Source organism: Ambystoma mexicanum, chromosome 5p (genome assembly GCF_040938575.1).
Source record: "Ambystoma mexicanum isolate Mex_15411 chromosome 5p, UKY_AmexF1_1, whole genome shotgun sequence".
NCBI lineage: Eukaryota > Metazoa > Chordata > Amphibia > Caudata > Ambystomatidae > Ambystoma > Ambystoma mexicanum.
The window spans coordinates 646396624-646419101 of NC_090930.1; the positions used below are offsets into that span (position 1 = coordinate 646396624).

The 22478-nt window shown below is 42.5% G+C and overlaps 1 protein-coding gene across 2 annotated transcripts in view; it reads right to left on the minus strand.

Annotated features, from left to right (window-relative positions):
* KLHL4 (kelch like family member 4) overlaps positions 1–22478 on the minus strand; it is a 1128728-nt gene that overhangs the window by 258385 nt on the left and 847865 nt on the right. Inside the window, exon 5 of one of the 2 annotated variants that reach the window (XM_069612999.1) lies at positions 17684–17899. In XM_069612999.1, coding sequence (XP_069469100.1) covers positions 17684–17899 — 216 coding nt within the window. The remainder of the gene's footprint in view (positions 1–17683; positions 17900–22478) is intronic. The other variant, XM_069613000.1, reaches the window with a different exon arrangement.

The window sequence follows — 22478 nt, forward strand, 5'->3', positions numbered from 1 at the left end:
TCTCCTATGTGTAGCTGCTAGTACATTTTAAGCAGGATTGCCAACCAAAACAGGGTTTATACTTTTTAGTAAACAAACTGTTCAGGGCATTTTTTAAAACTGAAGCCCCATTTCTGCTAATATGCTGCTGTCATGCCAATGACTGATGCCCAGTAGCAAGTATAAAGGGCATTCTAATGTATGGTTGTTGGTAAATTCATTCCTACACCCAATGGCTTGGAGGCCAATCAGAATACAAACCTACCAACACACGTTTTTACTAAAAAAGAGAGCACTGTTTGAAATTAGACTGTTGAGCAGATCTCACTTTCATTTCAGAAATCTGCTAGCACTCCTTAAATAAAAAAGAAATATGGGAGATTACCCCAAGTAGATGGAAATGCAGTATGTAAATGTGACCAACAGTGGTAAGTGTTGAATACCACCACTGGTACAGAACCAGCAAATAAGGAAAGGCTAAATACAGATTACCTAAACATATCCCCACCAAATTTCCACTGATTAACTTATGCTAACATTAACAAATATTACTTGTTAAAACGATTCCAATTGTCACTGATATTAAGGCCAACTGTGAGCTTATCTTAAATTGTTCTTACTGAGAAAGAACTATGCATGTTTCGTCAAATACCAATCTTATAATTGTTGGATGTGCTTTTTATATTCTGATGAGGCTCTTCACGAGTTTAAGAAATGTGCCAATGTTTTTCGCCATGGGTGTAAAGACTGGTAGGGGGTGTCTGTACTTCCGCTCTCTATATGGTAGAGGAGAGGCACAGAGGTCCCCAGCCAAGATTCTCTATTATTGGTACGTGGTCGAGCAATCAAGGCCTAGCTTCTCAGGAGGTGATGCAGGCTGGTTCTTAAGTACAGTGTAGTCCCCGAACCCCCACAAAGGAATGTCCACTCACTGTATTACTGAAAACACAGTATTTATATAATTAATATTCAAAGGTATGTACACGATCACAATAACTCACTTTGTACTCGGAAGTCAATAATGATAAATATATACAATTCTAAAGTGGTACCACTAATGTTATCAAATCTCATTAAAGTGCATCAACTGTAAGGTTAAAATGTCACACAGATCAATAATGAGTAAACCAGCAATAGAGATAGGAAGGAACGCAAGATGGTTGAAACAATAGGCAGAATGCTGACCCCTAACACTAGGCACAGTTCTGTGTGGAGATCCCCCCACCTGGGCAACCTGTAAATAAAGATATATAGCACAAGCCCAGTCCATGTAATGTTCAATAGTCTTATCTACTCCTATTAAGGTTTTACCCCCGCAATGTACCTGGTGGAGTAGAGTTCTCCGCAGATGCGTCGACCGATCCTTCTTGAGTGCCTCCCTTTGAAGCAGGAGCCACGGATCATCGAGAGGCGTCGGGGGAACTTGGCGTTCAGTGTCGGGGAAACGACAGCCCTTCTTGAGTGCCCTCCCTTTAAGGCAGGAGTCACGGGTCGTCAAACGTCGACGGTGAACAGGTTGAACTACGGCAGTGAAGTGGCAGCTTCGTTCCTAGTGGTGCTCGTCGACGACAGAGCGTTGGCATCCTGGAAGGAAGAGGCGTACGGGGCACCTCGGTAACGATAGTTCTGGACCGCAAAGAGATGATGAAGAACTGTGGCCCAGCAAGGGCGTCGAGTCGTCGGTGTCTCTGTGATCCTTAGGTGGTGGGAAACCCACCGTCGGGCCTTCTCCAGCGGTATAAAGTGGCGATGATGCAGACGAGAGCGTCCGATGATCACTTGAAGTTCTTAGGCACACGGGAGCACGGCGGCTCCAGTCGGCGACAGCGGTCGTCGACAGTGGCGAACAACAGTCCGGGTGCTTCTCTTTGAGATTCCGCGGCAGTCCCCGTCTCGGGTCGGCAACCTGTCAAAGATCTGTCTACCAGGGAGCTTTGGCAAAGATCAGCTGAGCACAATGGTCCCTCGTAGCTCGGGAAAAGGGCACCTTACATGGTCCTCTCTGGGTCAGTCCTTGGAGGCACAGCAGCTTTCACATTGTGAAGGAGAGCAACAGCAATTCTTCTCATCCAGCAGGGCTTCAAGGTCAAGCTTCATTTACTCCAGTTACTCGTTGTAGTGGACTTCAGCTTCTGAACAGGATTCCTAGCAGTGAGAGGTCCCCAGATCTACTGTTGATCTCCCATTCATTCTGCTGGGTCACACTCAAGCATCCAATCACGACTAAGGGCATTCATGCAGGCAGGCAGCCAATCAGGCACACAGTATTCAGGCCACTCACTTCTCTCCAGACACTCACAACAAGTTATGTGTATTGGGACAAGTACCGAGCCATTCAACACTCCAAGCTGCATTCATACCGGTTTTGGGCACGGCTGTCTCAGTCATTGTGTCAACCACCAGATACTAGATATCCACAACACAGAATGCATATTCATCATACACTCTATTCACCCTGGTCCCACCCACAGGAGGTACCCACAACATACATCACCGGGAAGGCTCCAGCTAGTCTGGCCGGCCTTCACAAAAACACCATATATGGTATTTCCACCCAACAGCCAGTCAGGGCTTCGCAGGACTTTGGGAAAACAAAGTAATGGGTAATAGAAAGCAAGAGGCCACCGGGGCCATCTTGTTTTCCATCAGGAATCAACTGATCCCAATGGCAGGGCCGGGGTATACTAAAATGGAGGATACTCCGCGCACTTGTCAAATTCAGCATGGAGCTGCCACCAGCCCATACCCTGCTCTTCCGGCCACCCACTGGTACCCAACAACATACACTAGGGGCACAGGGTTGCACCCCCACCCATGGGGGCCATAAGGGTATCCCACAGGTCAGTTCACCAAACCAAAAGAGAGAGAGCTGCTCCGCCAGGAGTCCCACATGAACTCCTGTGCGGAAAACACGACAGAACACACAATAAAAAACAGTAAAGGACAAGGATACGGAGGCCCTGTCCCTCTGATGCATTTCCAGCATCACAAGGGGTACTTTAATAAGTTCCTGAAAATACTATAAAATATTTGTTACAACTCGTTTCAATACTCTATTTCAGGCCTGGCAAGAATTTTTGATTAAAATAAGGATTTCTTGAGATGAGTTGCTAAAACAAGCATAGTGTTTGCATACTCTAATCCTTGCTGCAAATGGCTTTATATTCGGTTCACATATGACTCCCTTAAACTGTCAAAGGAAACATAGTTTCCCTTTCACAGTTTATTTCCCAAGTGCTCATGTCCATTGGACCATGCAGTGCCTTTTGCTTCCAAACTTTGCATGGCCCATTGGGGATGCATGCTGAGAACTGCAAGTGTGAATGTGCGAGTGGGAGCTCCTGCGTCTCCCCAAACATTCAAATGGATTGGAGTACCGTCAATTGAGCACTTCAACTCCTGCATGGATGTGCAGAAACCAGCAAGCACTCTTTCCTTCCTGGTGCATGTTCGATCTGCTAGGAAGCTGGAGGGCTTTCATGGATGTGGAGGAGCAGAGCAGAGTCCACACTGGGGATGCCAGCAGGTAAAAACATTTTATTGAATCATAATTATGTAATGGTTGTCTGAATGAGTGAGTGTATGATGTATGGATGCTCGTGTGAATAAGTGAGTGAATGCCGTGTGTGAATGAGTGAGTAAATGTTGTGTGAATGTGTGTGTTTGTTCCGGGGCTGGGAGCAGATTTTAGTGGGTGTGGCTGTAGAGGGGGGAATGGCAGAAACATTTTAACTGGGCATCTATTATAGAGGCACATAAAAAATCATGTTGATAAAAACAGGATGATATGTGTTATTAAGTGGCTAGAATGGCATTTTGGTGCAGCCAGTTTATCTATTTCTTACAGTGGCATGAAGTTTTACCTAGACATAAATGAAAAAAACAAGCATAATCAGTGTTATTATGTGGCTGGACTGGCATTTCAGTGAAGCCAGTCTAGTCATTTCTTAGTATTGCATGACATTTTTTATTTGAGAATCTATGATAAAGCAAACATTGTAAGTGTTACTATGTGGCTAGATTGGCATTTTGTTGCAGCCAGTCTAGCCATTGCTACCTTGGGCATGACAATTTTTACTGGACATCTTTAATAAAGCAAGTGTGGTAATTGTAATTAGGTGGCTACAATGACATTTTGGTGCTGCCAGTCTTGCCAATTCTCACTATGGCATGACATTATTCACTGGACATCTATGATAAACCAACCATAATATGCATTATTAGGCAGCTATAATAGCATTCTGGTGCTGTCAGTCTAGCTATTTATTACTGTGGCATGGTATTGTATTCTGGGCAGCTATCATAAAGCAAGACTGACTAGTGTATTACATGGCTAGATTGGCATTTTGCTGCCTTCAGTCCAGCTATATGTGGCATGCCCTTTCTTACTGGGCATCAAGGGTCACTCTAACTTGACAAGTGTTATTACTTTTCTAGACCCGACTAAATTGTCCAACCAGTTTGTGCATGTGTTCTTTTTGTGGGGTGGCATTTTTAAAAGGAAAGCCACCAGAAGTATGTCCTTATTTGGGGATACTATCCTTTATTGGCAAACCAAGCATGGACATTTTTCTTAGTATCCTTATTGGCATAATGATCATCACAAACATAAATATATTCTTATACAGGAATACTGGCCTATATTGTTGCAGGCAGCATGGAAATGTACGAGCACAACCAGGCTGAAAATGTTTTTATACTTGCATATATTTTGGATAAGGGCATCATGAAAATGCATTGGAAATTGTTCTGTGCACTGCTGATACTTGCATCAATTGCATTTTTGGATTGCAGTTGCCCTACAAAACCAATTGCAAACTGTCTGGCTTTTTACCCACGTTTTCACAGAAAGTATCCTGTGTGATGCATCATTTATTTCAAAAAAAGGTTTAGTGGAGAGCCCTCCCAATCACCCCTTAGTCGGTATGGGTTTCCTGAGTACCCTTGGTCCCTCTGGCATATTTGTGGGACTTATTTATACCCCTACAATTAAAGAAATCACCAGTTGCCACAGATCTAGCCTCACTACAGCATTTGGTTGATGATATCACTCGTCTCTATTACTTCAAATGTTTGCTCAGAGCCCTAATTCCAGAAGGATCAGTCCAAAAGGGAGAACAATACAAGAGATTCCTCAATCATCAGTAAAGCTAAGTATTTATTCTCAGTAGTATGTTGACCAAGAATGCAACTATGCTAAGCAGGATTCATTAGGTTCTGTTAAGTTGTGAAAACTAATAGCTGGAAACATTATCAATGATCTTATCATATGCTACAAGGAGGTACTTTGACAGAGGAAGCTGAACAAATGAAGGCATGATAACAATACAAGATATACATAATTACAGCTCAGAGTGTGACCTGAAGAGAAAATAAAAATGAAAAAGCTGAGCAGAAACAATGAAGGAAAGCCTAAACTAAACCAATATGGGATCATTGGCTCTCCCAGTCCAATGGCCTTTTGAGGTGTGCACCCATGTCTATCACCCATGTCTATCTAAAAGCACAAATACCTGCCGTAACCCCAACTGTAAAAGAACTTGGGGATTTGTGGACTTGAGGGAGATGACCAAAAAAAGAGTTCGGGCAGATGCCTCTTACAATTTTAGGATCTTGTTACAAAATGGGGGCTAGATTATGAGGCAGTTATCCAAGAAAACATAACTTCTTGTAGATCACTTCACAGGCATGCACATTGCACTGCAAATATTTGAACAGCACTGCCATACAGTAAAAGTACAGCAACACATAAAAATTAGGCCCATAGTTGAAACCCAGAAACATAGCAATGGCAATTGCACCATAAAGTACCTACTCCAGGAGCAAAAGTCTGTGTCACTATATGAATGGTGTGGCAAAACCAGCGTATGCCTCACAATGTCCTACAATGGTCCCAATTAGAAACTGCTACCTCCACTCATTCTGCACAGTAATTTACATGCTCTGCCATCATTGTTGTAATAGCAACAGGTAAAGACACACTGTAATAGTGTTGCTCCCTTTCTCACACCAGCTTTTATATCCCAAAGGTCTGTAGAATTCAAGACCGCTTATGGTCTTCAAAAACACATTATATCCCAGTTAATTTACAAATTTGATAGAGAGAAGCCTCTGGATTGCTGAACAGGGGACACAATTATATGAGGTAATCTATAGACATAGAGAGACAAAATCTAAAGATTACACTCAAACAGTGCTGGAGATAAGATCTGCCACAATGACACTTGAATCAGCCCAAAATCAGACACGGAATAATATGACAACTGATCAAAAGGATGCGTCACCACAGAGGACTCCATCCCAAGCACCGATGTTCCAATCACATGACCTGAGCAATAGAGAAAATGACATTTGTCCTAGACATGTGGGTGACAGACCTAGTGTTGGCTACTGGCCCGATATGCCAGGCATGAATAACAATCAAAATCAAAATCAAAAACACAATGGCCCATATCAGATGCTGGGGGCACAGAGCAGATTTGACCCCAATACTATGGTGTATGGCAATCAAGACAGACGACAATATGTGGATTGGTTAATTGAAAATGGAAATCAGCATAGGGGACAGTTCTCACAAAATGAAAGACAAAATATGAACTATGTCCCGTGCCATTATAATCAGTCACCACCACAAGTCGACCCCCAAAGGATGGTCACACCGTACTCTCCACCTCCAATGAACCAAAAGTTCAGAAACAACTCAAATAGAATTCAATCTCCTGAGAGATACCAGAACAGATCCAACCAGGGTGAACTTAACCAGTACCGGCCTAGGCCACAAAGAGAGGAATCCAGGGAAATGGACAGATTTCAATGCCTCGAGGAACAGGTTAAAATGTTAACTGAGCAAATAGGAAAACTCTGAGCGGTTCAAAAGCAGCCACAAAGTGAGGGTGCATAATGTCAATGGAGTGATCTTCTGCATTCTGACAACAAGTGACTATGTAATAGCCCCTGCAATGATAAAAGTACAGAATCCCATGAACCAGTGTTGTGTAACAGTCCTGAATTGCTTACTGATTCAAACAAGAAAATAACCACCAATGAAAGTAAAGTAAGTGGTACACACCCACCCAAAAACAGAGTGTGGTTCAATTTGAAGTGTGTCCAAATGAAAGACAAAAAGGAGAAAATAAATAAAAGAAAATCGAAAACAGCAGAGAGACAGATTCAGAAAGGACACCATATGCTATGATAAAACACCTGATGAAGCGGTAGGATTGATTGTTAAAACATCCTCCATTGATGAATACTGATGATGAAATGCAGACAGGAGAAATTAGTGCTCAAAATGACGGTGCAGACCAGTCTCCTGAAGAGTACTATGAGCCACGCATATTCCAAGAGACCAAGAGGACAGAAACCATGCAAGATGCAAATAGGTGTTCTGAGCCAGAAAATGGAAAGCTTGATTTTTGTGAGGATGTTTAGTCAAAAAACTGCAGTGTGATTCCCAAAATGAAATGGGCGAAAAGGAGAGAAAGATATCATTTAACTTGCCTCTGTGTTTGGCAATAAGTGAAAAGGGCCTGAGAAAGGTGAGTCCTGAAATCAGTAAAAATTCACACTTTTTGTGTGTGCTGGAAGAAGTTGAGGACAGGTAGTATGCTCCTAACACTGTGGAAGAGTAATGCAATGCATTTGCAATGATTGACACAGGTGGGCAGGCTATGATCATGTCCAAAGAATTGATGAAAAGTATCAATGAAGGGAGTTCCCCACAAATTCAGATTATAATGAGACAAAATGAGGGGCTGGAGTACAATTTTAACGGTGAGGAGATACCTATCGAAGGTGTCACTGAGGTTGACATAACCATAGGAAAACATAGGATGAGACAGGAAGTGTTGACCACATCTCTCAGTGAAATTCTGTTTCTGATGGGGACAGATTGTCTAAAGAGGTTGTCACCCCTCATTGATGGGGTAAATGGGGTATTGTGGTCCCTAGTCAAAAAGCCATTGAGGCCCAAAAAAGTAAGGTCACAGAACAACAGTATAAACTAATGCCATAATGTGGATAAATCAGATGATGCAATGGAAGTGTATCTTCAGAATGGCTGTGTGCCTGGTGTCACTGTCATTCTAATGTGTCAGGGTGAAATGCGAGGTGAAAAGAAAAACAGTCTCTCGAGATTTATTTGGACCCCAGGAAAAAATGGAAAACAGGAATAGATGAGAACACATTACACTTTTTCATAAAAGAAGAAAAATTCAAGCCACCTGTCATTTCAGATAAGAACACAGAGAAAAATATCTCAACCGTTCCTGAAATACACATGGGAGAGAGGCAACCATGGCTCCCTATCCGTGTGAATGGTAATTCTGTAATAGTAAAGGTCACTTTAGCACTTGAGCAGGAAAGAAGTTTAATTAATGAGAAAATACTACAACATATAACTGACAGGGAGGAGATCCCAAAATTCAGAATTAAAAAAAAACAATACGTTATTGGGTTGGATGATCCAAACTCAGGGACCAGAGTTGTAGGAAGAGGCATGCTAAAAATATCCATTGGCCTGAAAACTATTTGTCATAATGTGTGGATAGTGAGTGAGACACAAAAAGATACATACTGTCAGAATGAATTTAAAGAAAGACAATACAGGCTTGGTGGAAGGAAACACATTCAACTGGGGGACCTGGGTAGAAAGCTGGATGGTGATTTTGGCAGTCCCAATTATGTTAATGGGGGGTGGCTAGTGGTTCTTACCATTAAAATATGGATGTGACAATGGGGAAAGAGAGGTGCCTTGCGGTGCACACGTTCTAGTAAAATTGATTGTTGTTCCTCCTGCAGCGATGTCGCGAGCAATCTCTGCATGAGTAAAAGGAGGGAGTATGTAGGGAAAGATAATGCATTGGTTTCAAAGGGACAGTAAAATGGAATTTCAATGGAGGCAGTGAAATGAATGCAAAGACAGCAAATTGAAGTATTGCACATGTGAAAATGTTCCATGTTATAGTGAATTCGCCAGCTGTCATGTTGTGCTGAATAAACTTACCCCTAATATAATTAACTAACAATTTCCCATTAAATAACATTTCCCCAGTAATTAATTAATGTACCCTTTAACATTGCAGTGCAAATGGTTCAGACTGCAAATTCTGTTTTTCGTTTAGTAGGAGTAAACGTGCCTGTAAAATGCATGGGCTGTCTTTTCAATTCAGAAGGGCATTGTGTGCTGCAAGAAACAAAGCTGATACAAGTAGGCTCAGGAGATGGGTGTTGGGAGAGAGAAATGCCATGATTATAGAAAGGTGTTGACAGGGGACCTCAAGAAAGAGGCAGGATTATTAAAGATTGACAGGCCTATGGTATAAACCTGGCCTAAATGGGGGTAGAGAGGTCAGTCATCATTTTGCAGAGAGAAGAGATGAAAAGCAACTGACAGCTGTGCTGTGCATGGAGGGCATAGCTAAGCTGTGCAGAGAGAAAGCAAGATACCAGGAGGCAGTCTGAAGGGTCGAAGCGAAGTTGCTGGCTTTTCACTGTACTGACAAAAGCTGCAACATTTGTAACATTCCGCTTGCAGATAAGATGATCCAGAGAGGGGCACCTTCAGCACAGAAATTCTATACATTAGGAGTAAGTATGGTGAAACTTTGAGGAGCGTGCAGATGAGAGTATTTGCATTTCCTGTCAGTTTGGCAGTGAGATTAAATGGTTATTTTTAAAAAAGTTGTTTTCTTTCTTTTGCATGTGTAATGGGGAATTTCTGAAATGTGATGAAGGGAAAAGTTTACATGTTTTGTGCTGTGTGCATTATATCTTTTCTCTTAGACACGTACCCTCTGTAACTGCATCGATTTTCAAGGTCTTGGTAAGAAAAAACAAATGTTGTCATTGTGAACGGAGATGACATGTATCTATTGTAACTGGTTTTAACATGTGCATTGCATTGCACAACTTATTTTTACATCATAACACGTACATAAAAATTGCAAAAACTGAATTAGTGGGATTGCATTCTTGTGACTATGTGAATTATTTTAAAAGAGAGGAAATAATAAGAAAGTGTCATAGTGCACCCAAAAGTGGTAACATGTTTACGTCATGTGGTAAAGTGGGGTGGGAGGTAAAGGTTGGAGAAGCAACCAGCTAGAACACCTGTAATATATGGGGGGGGGGGGTGTTAGTCCGGTTTCATAAATAAGTCACCAGAAAAACAGCTGGTGCTGTTCTGTCTCTATGAGTATGAAGTCAATGAGTCTGCCCTTACAGTCAACCCTAAACAGAATACAAATAAAAGGGAGGGGGAGGTTTATTTCATCATATAGGGAATTGCCATAAATAAGCTCATCACTATTTTTTAGCACGATCCTAAAATACCACTATTTTACCACAATACTAAAATACCACCCACATTATGTAATACCTCTTAGACAAAAACAGTCCACTAGTTATTTTGCCATTTGAACTAGAATAAAACCTTGACTCAATTAGTTTGCACCGTTATGGATGTTTATGAAACCAATGGCATGTGGGCACACATTTAATACATTGGTGAAACTACTATCACACTGGCTTTAGTACGCGTGAATGGGAAATGCTCCCATTCCTAGCCCCTGGAAAGGGGGATAAGGCAGGGATGCCAGCTATCCCTGTTATTGTTTACATTGGCCATTGGCCTTTGGAAGCATGGCACAGGAACAAAACTGCCCTACAGGTGACAAGGACCGGGGTGTATTTTATATGGGACAACCTCTTTATTTTTTGACCCTATACAATCAGGCCTTTGGGCAATGGAAATCCTTCACGAATTTGTCAGTCATAGAGGCCTGAAAGTAAACTAGTATACATCTATTCTTTTAATAGTATCAGGGGTTCAGGACGCAAACAATCCCATTCAACTGCCAGTTTCAAATTGCAGAGGATGACTTTAGGTATCTGGGAAAAAAACATGTGCAAGGATATGGGAAATTTTCCTTGAAACAAATCATGAATCGGTTCCAGAGGGATGCAAGGAAGTACGTGATTTGGCCGTGGCACAATTCTTCATGGCGGAATTGACCGTGGACAGTTTTGCTGCAAATACAATTTTGCTGTGGGCAAATCCAGCAAAACTTTAACTCCCCCAGACACCCAATACATCCCCCACACACTCTCCACTTACCTTTTGGACGTCTGCTTCCCCTCCTGACCCTGCAGCGTCAGTTCTGTCCCAATAGCGTGAGTTGGATCCAATGCCGCAGGATCTCCTTTTCTCTTTTTTTCCCCACCCCCTGTCTCCAATCCGCAGAAAGCGGGGACACCATTGCTACCCTCGCTCCCTGTGTTCGGTATTGTTTACCACATGTGTTTGAATTTAGTCAATCAAATGGTACTGGCCAAATTCTGACAGATTTACTGCCTGATCAATTCAATTGCAACAAATTGGGCAATACCAGATGCAAAATACTGTCTATGTTTACTGCTGACGTTATTAGGCAGAACCACCATTTTTAACGTAATTTCCCTTGCCAGAAATCTTTATGCCCTTCAGAAAACTCCCATCAAGAATTGAACATGTTTTGAGAAATCTGCTAGGGCATGACAGACAATCCTGTATTGTGCTTTGAGCACTCTATAAATGTGCCCTGGGGAGGAAGAATAGCGCTAACAAACACCCGCAAATATTACCTGGGGACACAATTGGTGAAAGCCAATGAATCATTGTGCTGGAACTCTGCATTGTCCCGTATAAAACTTGAATCGGAATTAATGAGGCAAAATACCCCAATGCAGAGGAAGTATGGATGCATCAACAAGGGGCTGTTGTCCGATGCCCGTTTAGAATGAGACAGGCTGAAATAAGTGTGATGGGTTGATCAAGGATATTTACACTTAGGGCTTCAATTGGGAATAATCTGAACACAGGTGAAGTGTCAAAACTGAGGACACTCTAGTCATGGGTTGATAGGGGGATCTATTCAAAGGGTGATCTAATTATGAACAGACTATTGCTTCATTCCAATATTTGAAACACTAGTTCTGGCTACCACGTAAAGAACGCTGCCACTACTTACAAATGTGTAATCCATTGCAAACCCAATTTCAGGGTGACTATGATCTCCCACCCCATTCCCTAGCGATACATTTTATGGAGGTGGGGATTGCTGATAAACCAACCTCAACCGTATACCATGTAATAGCGACCTTTCCCTCATATGACTTAGTGTCTCTGAAAGCCTAGGTGAAAATTGATGTAGGTCAATTAACAGATGAAGACTGGGAGAGGTTTGCAAGAAATTATGATTTCTTCAGGGTTCCAACTTCTCCAATATAAAATATTGCACAGGACATACTACTGTAGGGAGCTTCTGTATACGATGAACTGGGTGCCACAACCACTGTTTAGGATGCAATACTATGGGGGCTCTTTCATCCACACATTATGGAGTTTCTCAAAGATACATATCTTTTGGATGAGGGTAATTAAACATTTGGAATTGGTGGTTGGACAACCCACCGGAGGCCAATCCTAAGCGGCTTCCTCTGAGCATCTAGGGAAATGACCCCGTCAATGAGTTTGGAAAGCTGTTTGTTTCAGCAGCAGTAGCCATGGCTAAGGGAGACATTGCCAGGATGTGGGAGAGGACTGGGTGGGAGGGGGTCAAGATGGTCCAATGTTTTCAAAGTGGAAAGAATACCTCGATAACTTTAAGTATTTGGAAGAAAGCGTGTATAGCAATAGGGCTAATCTACACACGTGTTTTAAGTTCGGGAATTAATGGGGCACAGTGGGATAGTTTCCTGTTCATTAGGTTTTTTTTGATAATGTTCCTTTACCTTCTGTCAGGTACCATATGCAAGCGAGCATTTCGTTATTATGATAATATACAATATTGTTATGTTTTGCTGTGTCATCATGTCAAATCAATACAAAAATACATCAAAAATCAATGTTAAAAAATACATAAAACACCATCTGCTTCCACAACCCACATTCCGAGTAAATTGTGCATCCTGCCAAGAAGTGAGAGGGGACTTGAACCCAGGCACACTTAGCTTCAGGAAAACAAATAATATGGACTTTTGGTAGAGCCCTAGTCCCATTATACCTTGAACATATCTGTGGGGAAATCTGTAAGAATCATTGATGATGTGCCTAACATGGTTCTGGTGCAGGTCTGTTCCAGATCATCCACTTGTATTCATTGGGGCATCTGTATACAATAAAGGAAAACACGGCACCAACTCTTGTTGTCTCACTGTGGCTAAATTATTTTTTTTTAAAAAGGCCTCATGCTTTTTTGTGAAGGTTAAGAGATGTTCCAAGGGATCCCTTCAATGCTTTTAAGGCACTGGACATTTTGGATATCAGTCTCGAGGACTATACCCTCCTGCTCCTTTTTCATTGATCGTGTCCCCACAGTCAGTGCTCGTGGAACCAGCAAAGGTTCAATGTTTCGCTCGAAAGAGGACCTGATTTTCTAAACTATCCCTTTCAAATGACGTGGTGCCTAACCATAGTGTTCCTGGCAGTATCAGTCCTGGGTAATATGCAGTCTTCCCTGTTAAATTCCTCAACATAGGTTGTGCCATTAGTGGTCTCTGTGCTATTGCTAGCAAGCTGGGGAGAGAAAGAGAACAAAAGAGAGAGAAAGAGAGAGAGAGAGAGAGAGAGAGTATTTCCAGTATCCTATAAGAACCCCAAAATCGTATTTCTAGTGTTCAGTCAAATCAGGGGCATTCTTCTGTTCCACAATACACAACATGTTCCAACTGGAATAAAACGTCCCCCACCCAAAATCAGAATTCCTGCTTAAACCTTTGATCTTCAACAGAGGATATTGGGAATGGGGCGAGAATAAACCAACATAAGATTGCACAGTGGGATAAAGGGACTGCTCAAAATGCACATGACACTATCTACTCACTTTCATTCCACTCACACTCTTGCTCTTCTCACTAATACACATGCTTTTGTACATTATGTGCAATGGACATGTTTGAGTGGAAAAGCAAATTTCAATAAAAGATGTCAATTTATGGAAGTTAATGTTTACGTTTTGTTGGTGTTTATTTATTTCTATAGCGCTCCGGACCAGGGAGTATGAGGGTGCTTAGTACAAGTTACAGGCACAGTGTATAGAAAACAATAATCGTAAGGCGGCAAGTATATACAGAATATACAGACAATAGAAGTAATAGCAAACAAAAGTGACAAAAGAGACATATGCAGTATGTACAGTTAATAACTGGGTCTGACTTAAGGTTGACTTTTTGACAGGAGCCACCCAATGGCCTGTTTCCTGAACGACTGGAAGGATTTGGACGCCTTAATATTCAGTGGCAAGGTATTCCAGAGTTGGGAGGCGAGGACAGTGAAGCTTGAGCCACAGGCTCTTTTGGAGGTAAATCTGGGTACTGTAAGACATAGGGTATTGGACGATCTCGTGGTTCTGGTGGAAGTTCTCATGGTGAATTTGTTAGTAAGGTGGGGGGGCTAAATGGTTGAGAGCTTTGTAGGTGAGGCAGAGGGATTTCAGATCGATTTTATGTTGAATGGTGAGCCATTTGCATGTGGTTCTGGTGGCAGAGATGTGCTCGCGCCTGGGAATGTTTAGCGCTGCTCGTAGCGCATTATTTTGAAGGACTTGGAGTTTGGTGATTATCGGTTGGTTGGCACCTAAGTAGAGGCTATTGCAGTAGTCTAACTTAGATTGTATAATAGCTCTGGCTAGCGTGAGGCAACTGTTAGGGGAAAGAAATGGTCTACAAGCTCTGATTAGTTTTCCTGTATAGGCAGTGGCTGAGGCGATCGAGTTGACTTGTTTGGTGAGGTTTGTATTGACATCGAGGTGGGAGCCAATTATGATATTGGAATAGTTAGGACTTAGTTTTTGTAGGTTGTTCGGTGCACCAATCATGAGCAGTTCAGTCTTCTCGTCATTCAGGCAGAGGCTGTGTGTGGCCATCCATGCCTGAATGACAGAGAAGATTTTGTTGATCCTGGCTACATCAGTATTGTAGTTGCCCGAGATGGTGAGGAGTATCTGGGTCTCATCCGCATAGTTTGTGTAGGTGACACCCAGACAGTCCAGTTTATCAAAGAGGGGCTTTGTAAAGATGTTGTATAGGGTTGGTGAAACACATAAGCCTTGTGGGACACCGCAGGTGATAGGGATAGGGTCTGCTGCTGCCACTGGAGAGAAGACTCTCATGGTTCTGTTGGCCAGGAATGACTGTATCCACGCGACAGCAGAGGGAGAGAAGTGGGCGGCAGAAGAGAGGTGGTTGCAGAGTATCTTATGGTCAACCAGGTCGAAGGCTGCTGAGAGATCTAAAATGAGTAAGATGGCAGCCTTGCCCTTATCTTTGATTTCGTCAATCTGACTTTTGAGATCAACAAGGGCAGTTTCTGTTCCATGTTGAGGCCGGAAGCCAGACTGACGCAATCCGAGTATTTGGTTGGACTCTAGGTAATGCTGAATTTGCAAGTAAGCCACTCTGTCAAGGATTTTTAACAGGAAGGAAACGGTTGTGATAGGCCTGTAAGTTGTAGGGATGGCTGGGTCCAGGGTTTGCTTTTTTAACAACGGGAGGACCCATGACTGTTTCAGATTATTGGGTACCAAATTAGTAGAGAATGACACGTGTATGAGCTTAGAAATGAAAGGGGCGAAGTCTCTAGCTGCATCTTTTATAATCTGTGCGGGGCAATTGTCCCGTTAGCAATTTGAAGGTTTGAGGGAGGTTATGATTTTTTGCACTTTTAATACGGTTACTTTTTTGAAGGTGAAGCCATGGTTAGTGTTGCGGGTAATGGGTAGGCTAAGGTTAGGGGGGCTAGGTGTGGGGCTACTGTTGGACAGTTGTAGTCTTTTGTTTTCAATTTTTGTTTGGAGGCCAGTAATTTTATTCGCAAGGGCATCTTGGATGCTAGTGCACCAGCGTTGGTCCTTCACTGACATGTCCTTAGGTGGATTGGGATTTTCTAACTGTTTCAAGATGGTGAATAATGCTTTGGTACTGGAACTAGCATTACTTATTCTTATATTGTAGGCTTCCTTTTTTGTGTGAATTATTTCCTTTTTGTAATGGGAGGATGCATTGGTAAGATTCATTTTGTGTTCCTCTGTAGGGTTCATTTTCCAAAGGGCTTCCAATGTGGACTTTTTATTTCTTAGTATTTTAAGTTCTGGTGTGTACCAGGCGTTAAGGTGAGCTTTAGGTTTACCTTTGCGTAGTTTTAGAGGGGCAACAAGGTTGATAGCTTTGGTCATGGCGTTATTGTAGATGTCTACTAGTAAATTAGGGTCTGATGAATTGGGGATCATATTTAGGGTGGGAAGAACCAGTGGGATGAGGGCTTCAGCGGTGATGTTCCGCTTATTTCTAGTCAGACATGCTGGTGCAGGTGGCACTGTATATGGAGAGGGTTATTAGTGCTAATGTCAAATGAAAGTAGGAAGTGAAGTAATGACAAAAATATAATTAGTACTTATCACCAATGAGCAGATTTTCGATTGGACAAGGGCTTAGCACCACAATATGCATGCCTCCTAAAACACGCAGAGACAAGGAAACCAGGAAAAACCTCCCACGAAGGGAAAGTGACAGCATCTCAGTCCGCATCTGATTTTGATCTGGGTGAAGAGTAATGGTTTTTAGGCAGGCAGAATCTAGAGGCATTTGCTTCAATGGTGGTCACGTGTTGATGGTTTGTGATACACAAGGTCCACCACTAGTCGTTACCTCTGTTGCGCTTGTGCACAGTATGGTGATAAAAGAACATTTTCAGGCCAGCGTGGTAAGAGGCCTGGACACAAGGGCACTACCTGCATTCCCATGCCCTTTACTACCCCGGGTGAATGATAACCATAATCTGGGAAGCAGAACCTGAAAGTGGTGGTGAAGGTGGTCCGCTCCACTGGAAGCAGTGGCTCCCTTCCAATGAGCCTCTAAGTAGGCCAACGCCACATTAGCAATCCCACAAGAGTCATGTGCATAACCCAACCAACATGACATGTCCCCATATGTTTCTAGGATTAGAGTTGTCCCCACAGACTGGAAAAGGGAGGTTACAAAATCAAACCGTTTCGGGGAGTGCTGGCGCAGAAGCTTTTTTTGAATATCTCACGTCTAAAGGGAGACACATACTAGTGTGATCAGCCTTCGCTGGTGGAGGCTTCATTGTTTGTTGAGCAATTTCAGCTCGCGGTCAAGTAAAGAACAATCCAGTTAACTTGCGATGGGGAATTTCTTGAGAGCAACTCATAGCCTATTTCCAATACATACTTAATTGAGAAAAGGGCAGTCAAATTACTGTGAAATTCTCTTGGCAAATTCATACACCTCAAAACTTAATGTACTGTGACACATTATTACAAGCAATTTTCAAGAAAGATGTTTGACATTTTCTCCTTGGCGAAAGACCAATTATGTCAGATTTGTGTTAAATGGATCTTAATTAGTAAGGTAATGAGAATATAAAATATCAAAAGGTAACTCTGTGATCTGGGTCACTCCCATTAAAGTGCAAAATACCACAGCCACCAAGGAGCAGTATGTCCTACTTTTCCTGGTGTCAATTGCAGACTCTGTTAGACGGTTAGAAAGTTAGATTTGGAAAATGTGTTTTAACAGAATGAATGCATTAAAGTGCGGCAGACTCCTGCAATGCCTTTATAAAGCACCCAGCCCATGATATGCGATCCCGGTCCTGGTTGGGCCGGTGCAGCCGCAGAGTTTCGGCAAGTTGTCATATGGGTAACACTACCTGTGGTGGCAGCAATGGCAGCCTGATGTAGGAGAGAAGCATCCCCAGCTCACGCTGCCGTAGCTGCAGGTCGTGCCTCACCCACATCATCAAAGCCTGGAATATAGTTTCTTCATCCGGTACGTTGATGTCATCGCTGGACAGGAGCTTTGCAATTTCATTGGCTGGGAGCAGGAGAAATTCTTGATTCCGTATCACCTCTATAAAATGTTCCTAAAGGAAGAAAGAACCGTGAAAACCACATTGCAAAGGTTTTCTGCTATACATTCTTAGATATCGAGCCTGCTCTTTTAATATGCTAGTTTGCAAATATTTTCTGTACGACTGTCTTTCATTATAAAACAATGCATATTGCAAATTTACATATAAAACAATGCACATTGTACAAATACAATAGAAACATTCACAAACTTTAGTTCTATAAAGCAGATTTTACAAAAAGGAGTTCCTGTGAAAGAAGATTTGTATTATTTTTTAAAATATATTATCGCGTTTTCCGTATTGGGTGTGTGTCGTATTTTAGAAAAACGATGCACCAATGATTCTATGCAATAGACACACGCAATCCCTGGGTAGTCTGCCTTTACAAGAGCTTGAAGATATCTGATTAGCTAGATGAATATGGGGGTGGGTACTGGGACTTAAACCTGAGATGTAGACTAGGGACCTAGTGCAAGAGAATATGGTTGAGTATTTATTCTTACTTTTCTACAAATGGAGCATAGTGTTCTGTCTAGTAGTAGGGGCGGATCTTGAGTCTGTTTTTGAACCATTCACAAGGGGGGTTGCTTTGAGGCCTGGAGGAGGGCAATCCAGTTGAACGGGGGCAAGCCGTGGGAAGGAGCAGAAAGGGGAGAAGGTGCATATTGAGGTAGGAGACCGCGAGGTTAAGGAGGGATGGAGCAATAAGGTAGAGTTTGAGAGGTGGAGTACAAGGAAATAAAATCAACAAGGTGGGGCGAGCAAGACCATGGAGGCCATTTATGGATTTAAAGATGAGGCAAAAGAATTTAAAGAAAGAGCAATCTTGCATGGGGTCATCAAGCATGATGTTGCAGTGTAGATGTGGAGGGTTTGACTTGCAATGTTCAAAACGTTGTGGAGAAAAAGAATAGACAGGAAGATCAAAGTGTACGCCTGAACAACAGTCAAGTTTGCTGAATACATTAGCATAATGGTTAACGGGTGGAGAGATAAGGGTGCATTTCACTTATTATGAGAAGGTTGGCTATGACAGCTATGGGAGAAGCCATAATGGACTCCTGGAATCTGAGATCCCTGTGGATAAGGACCCCAGGTTTGCAAACCTTGGGTGAGGGAGTTAGTATCTCTTGAAGAGAAGGGTTGGGAGAGTGTGGTTGGCATAGAAGGCAGGGAGAAACATGATTTCTCTTTTGGATCCTGTCAGCATGTGGCAGCGTGATGACAACCAATATTTTTGAGTTGTGAGTTAATGTGTGATGTATTGATGTCTTCAGCTGTTGGAGGGATGGGTGACCACTTGTAGTGACCAGGGTAGATATGGTACATACGCAAGCAAGATAGTGATAGTCCAAGGTGGTGGCAAGTCTGCTATTGGGCTCAGTATAGACCAGTTATGTGGAGTAGGTGAGCACAGGGGCCAGGGCCTGGAGGGAGGGCTTGGGTTGGTCCAGTATGGAACCAGCGACTCAGGATTAAACCTTCTTGTGGTGATGGATTAAGGGGGTGGAATGTGAGTGGAGAAGCTATATAGATAGTGAAGTGAATGAGTGATTGTTCAGAGCAAGATGGACAGGGGGTCAATGAAGAGAGCCGAGAAGTGGAGGATGAGCAATACGAAGACAAGTTCAAGGGATAAATGGAGTTTTAACAGGTGTGTGTCAGAAGGTTATGTAGGTTTATCAGAGATTAGCCAGAGAGAGTGGAGTCATGTTGTATTTGATAGGACTTAGACATTGCAGGGAGGTTGAGGTTGCCCGTTAATAGAAGAGGCACATCAGGTGGAAAAAAATGCAAATAGTAGGTCTAGGTCAGAAAAGAAGAGAGAGATGATAAGTGGATATTGAAAAGGGTGGGAGTTGGACAGTGGTGTGTTTAAAGGATGAAGGGGAAAAGTTAGAAGGGGAGAGGGAGCTTGATTTGGTGTACTTTCTGGGTATAAGACCAACACCACCACCTTCCCTTTGTGTGTCAATGGCACTGGGGAAAAGTATCAAAGTCAGTATGGAGTGCAGTAGAATTTGCAGTGTCACATGGAGATCCAGGTTTCAGTGACAAGCATCACTTAGAGTTTGATGTGATGTTAGTCAATGTGGCCAGTGATGAAAAAACATTATTGTATTTGGATTGGGCAGTACAGAGACCCAGAGTGATGTTATTAAAAGACATTTCTGGTGAAGAGTTGGGTGGTTGAGTGAGTGATGGAAGGTGGATGGGCTAGATGTGAGAGAAGAGTGACAAGAGTGCAGTTTGAAGGAAGAGTGGGGAGTCGAGATGGGGAGGGGAGAAGAGGTCTTCAGAGAGCAGTGGGACAGAGAAGGAGGTAGACATAGACATTGAGAAACATGGAGAGAGGACAGATAGGAAGAGAAGAAGTTTAGAAAGGAGCATGGTGATAAGGGATGAGAGGGAGTGGGGTGTGTAGAGTGGACTGGTGGATGGGTCAGGGGGAGCACAGGGATGAATATACTCCAACGGGTTAAGAGGTATGGTAGTGACCAACAATACAGGTTATGTTGGCTGGTAGCAGAATAGAAATACAGGTTAAGTAGGCAGTAGCAACCAGAAATGCACATGAAATATTCTGGTATTCACCGTGAACTCCTGGATCTGGACACACGCACCAGAATAAGCCAAGCAGCAGGATTCAGCCATTATGCCATGGTGGTAAAAAAGCAAGTTCAGTGCGGTAAAAAGGCACAAACCTATCAGCAGCGGGATTATACCCCTAAAAGGGGAGGGGGCTTTGTGATAGCTGCACAGTCCTATGTAGTAGGCTGGAGAATGCAATAAATAATTGTGTTTCAAGCAAATAACTTATAAAGCTTGGGTAAGAGGTAAGTATACAGGTCTTACTATTAGACCGAGGCACTGTAAGCAGGCCTCAGGGCATGCTTTTTACTAGAAACTAATTAACTTCCTTTGTAGCCACAGAGGCTGGAGCACATTTCTAATTATACATTCCCAGGATCATACAGAAAGAGCAGTGAGTGCACAATCCTTTTGTAATTCAGCATATTAATTTATTAAATTGGTCTACTGACTGTTTCAAATGTCCATTGGTGGTTTCAAATTGCCCCTTAGCACATCTCAGCCTGGGAGGAGCTTTGACGATTTCCTAAAATGCAACATTAAAATGGTAACCTGTAAATGGTTCAAGGCTCTTGTAGTGGCATGATCAGTTGATTTCCCATGAGAAATAGATGGAGATGACGGCAACAGATGAAGAAAGATCTGCTGGTCATCTTATATGTCTCAATGTTTTGGAACTATGATGTGGGAATTGTGGGTTGGACTGTGATGTCACACAGGGGTGGTGTGACAAGGTTTGGGGGACCCAATAATTTTAGGATAATTTATGTCACACTATAGGGGAATTATGTAGCTCTACCAATTAGCCTCACATGGAGGACTAACCTAACGTAAGCAATGTGGTTTTGATGCTAACTAGTTTGTATGATTATAACATCTCTTGTTTTAGGGGCATACCTTGACAGCGCCTTTCATGCAGTTCTGTTCCACATTCTGTATGAATTTTGCTTTCCCAGCTGTGACTGGACTCACATTACTTATTGCTTGGTGTGCACTTCTTTTTGGATTTCTTTTGTAATTTTTTATTGGTGAGTTCTGAGGCAAACCAATGTACATAATGTTAAACTGTCATCTAATTCAAATTGACTATGTTCAAAGGGCTTCAAATTATCAGGACTCGCAATGCTGCCTTTGGCACTTCTTTGAACCACATTTTTGCTTTTATTGAACTTGCTCGATTCCACAACATACCAGCAGAGCACTTCACCTGTTAGGCTTGAACACAAGCTTGCTGCTGCAGATGACTTTGAACTGCCACTTCTTTGAATGGCACATTGGACCACTAAGGTCACAGCATTGTATCGCATTGGACCTCGACTTGAACTGCTGGTAGCATCGTGTCACTTTTCAACTCGACACGGGGGTAACCATCATCTCAAAATGGCTCAACCTTCAGACGAATCCTGGTGGGCTCACTGAACTGCATTGCTCAAACTCCACCTTCAAACCACATTGAGCTTTGCCTTTTAACCAACTCAATGATGCCTCATAAACAGGACTTGCCAAATCCAAATCTGGTTTGATCTGCCCTAGTTTGAAGCAGTCGAGCCACCTAAGAAAAGACTCAGGCATGTTTGAGTGGTCCAACATTCATGGCCCACTTTCGGGAACCTAGAGACTCATAAGCTACCCTTGTTCACCTTTCCCCACGAAGACATATGCTTTTGAGTAAAAATGTGGCAATTGCCTGCCTTGCACCTCTGCTATATTACCCAGAGTGTTTGCTACATTTACATTTTGCTAGTCTGTGTTCTTTCCACACAGGTGCAGTTTCATTGGTATTTTGCTAGTACAGTTATATTGGTGTTTTTATTTAAAGTATTGATATGTTTATAGAACCTACATTTGATATTACTTATTTTTGACTTTTGTACTACTGCTGTTTTTTATGCTACTGTTATTACAGTCACCCACCTCTTAAGAGTATAGCTTGCCCTTTGCCTATGTAACGGCAAACCGTGAAGGAGGTATATCTGTTCACTTTTATGGTTAGGCTCAT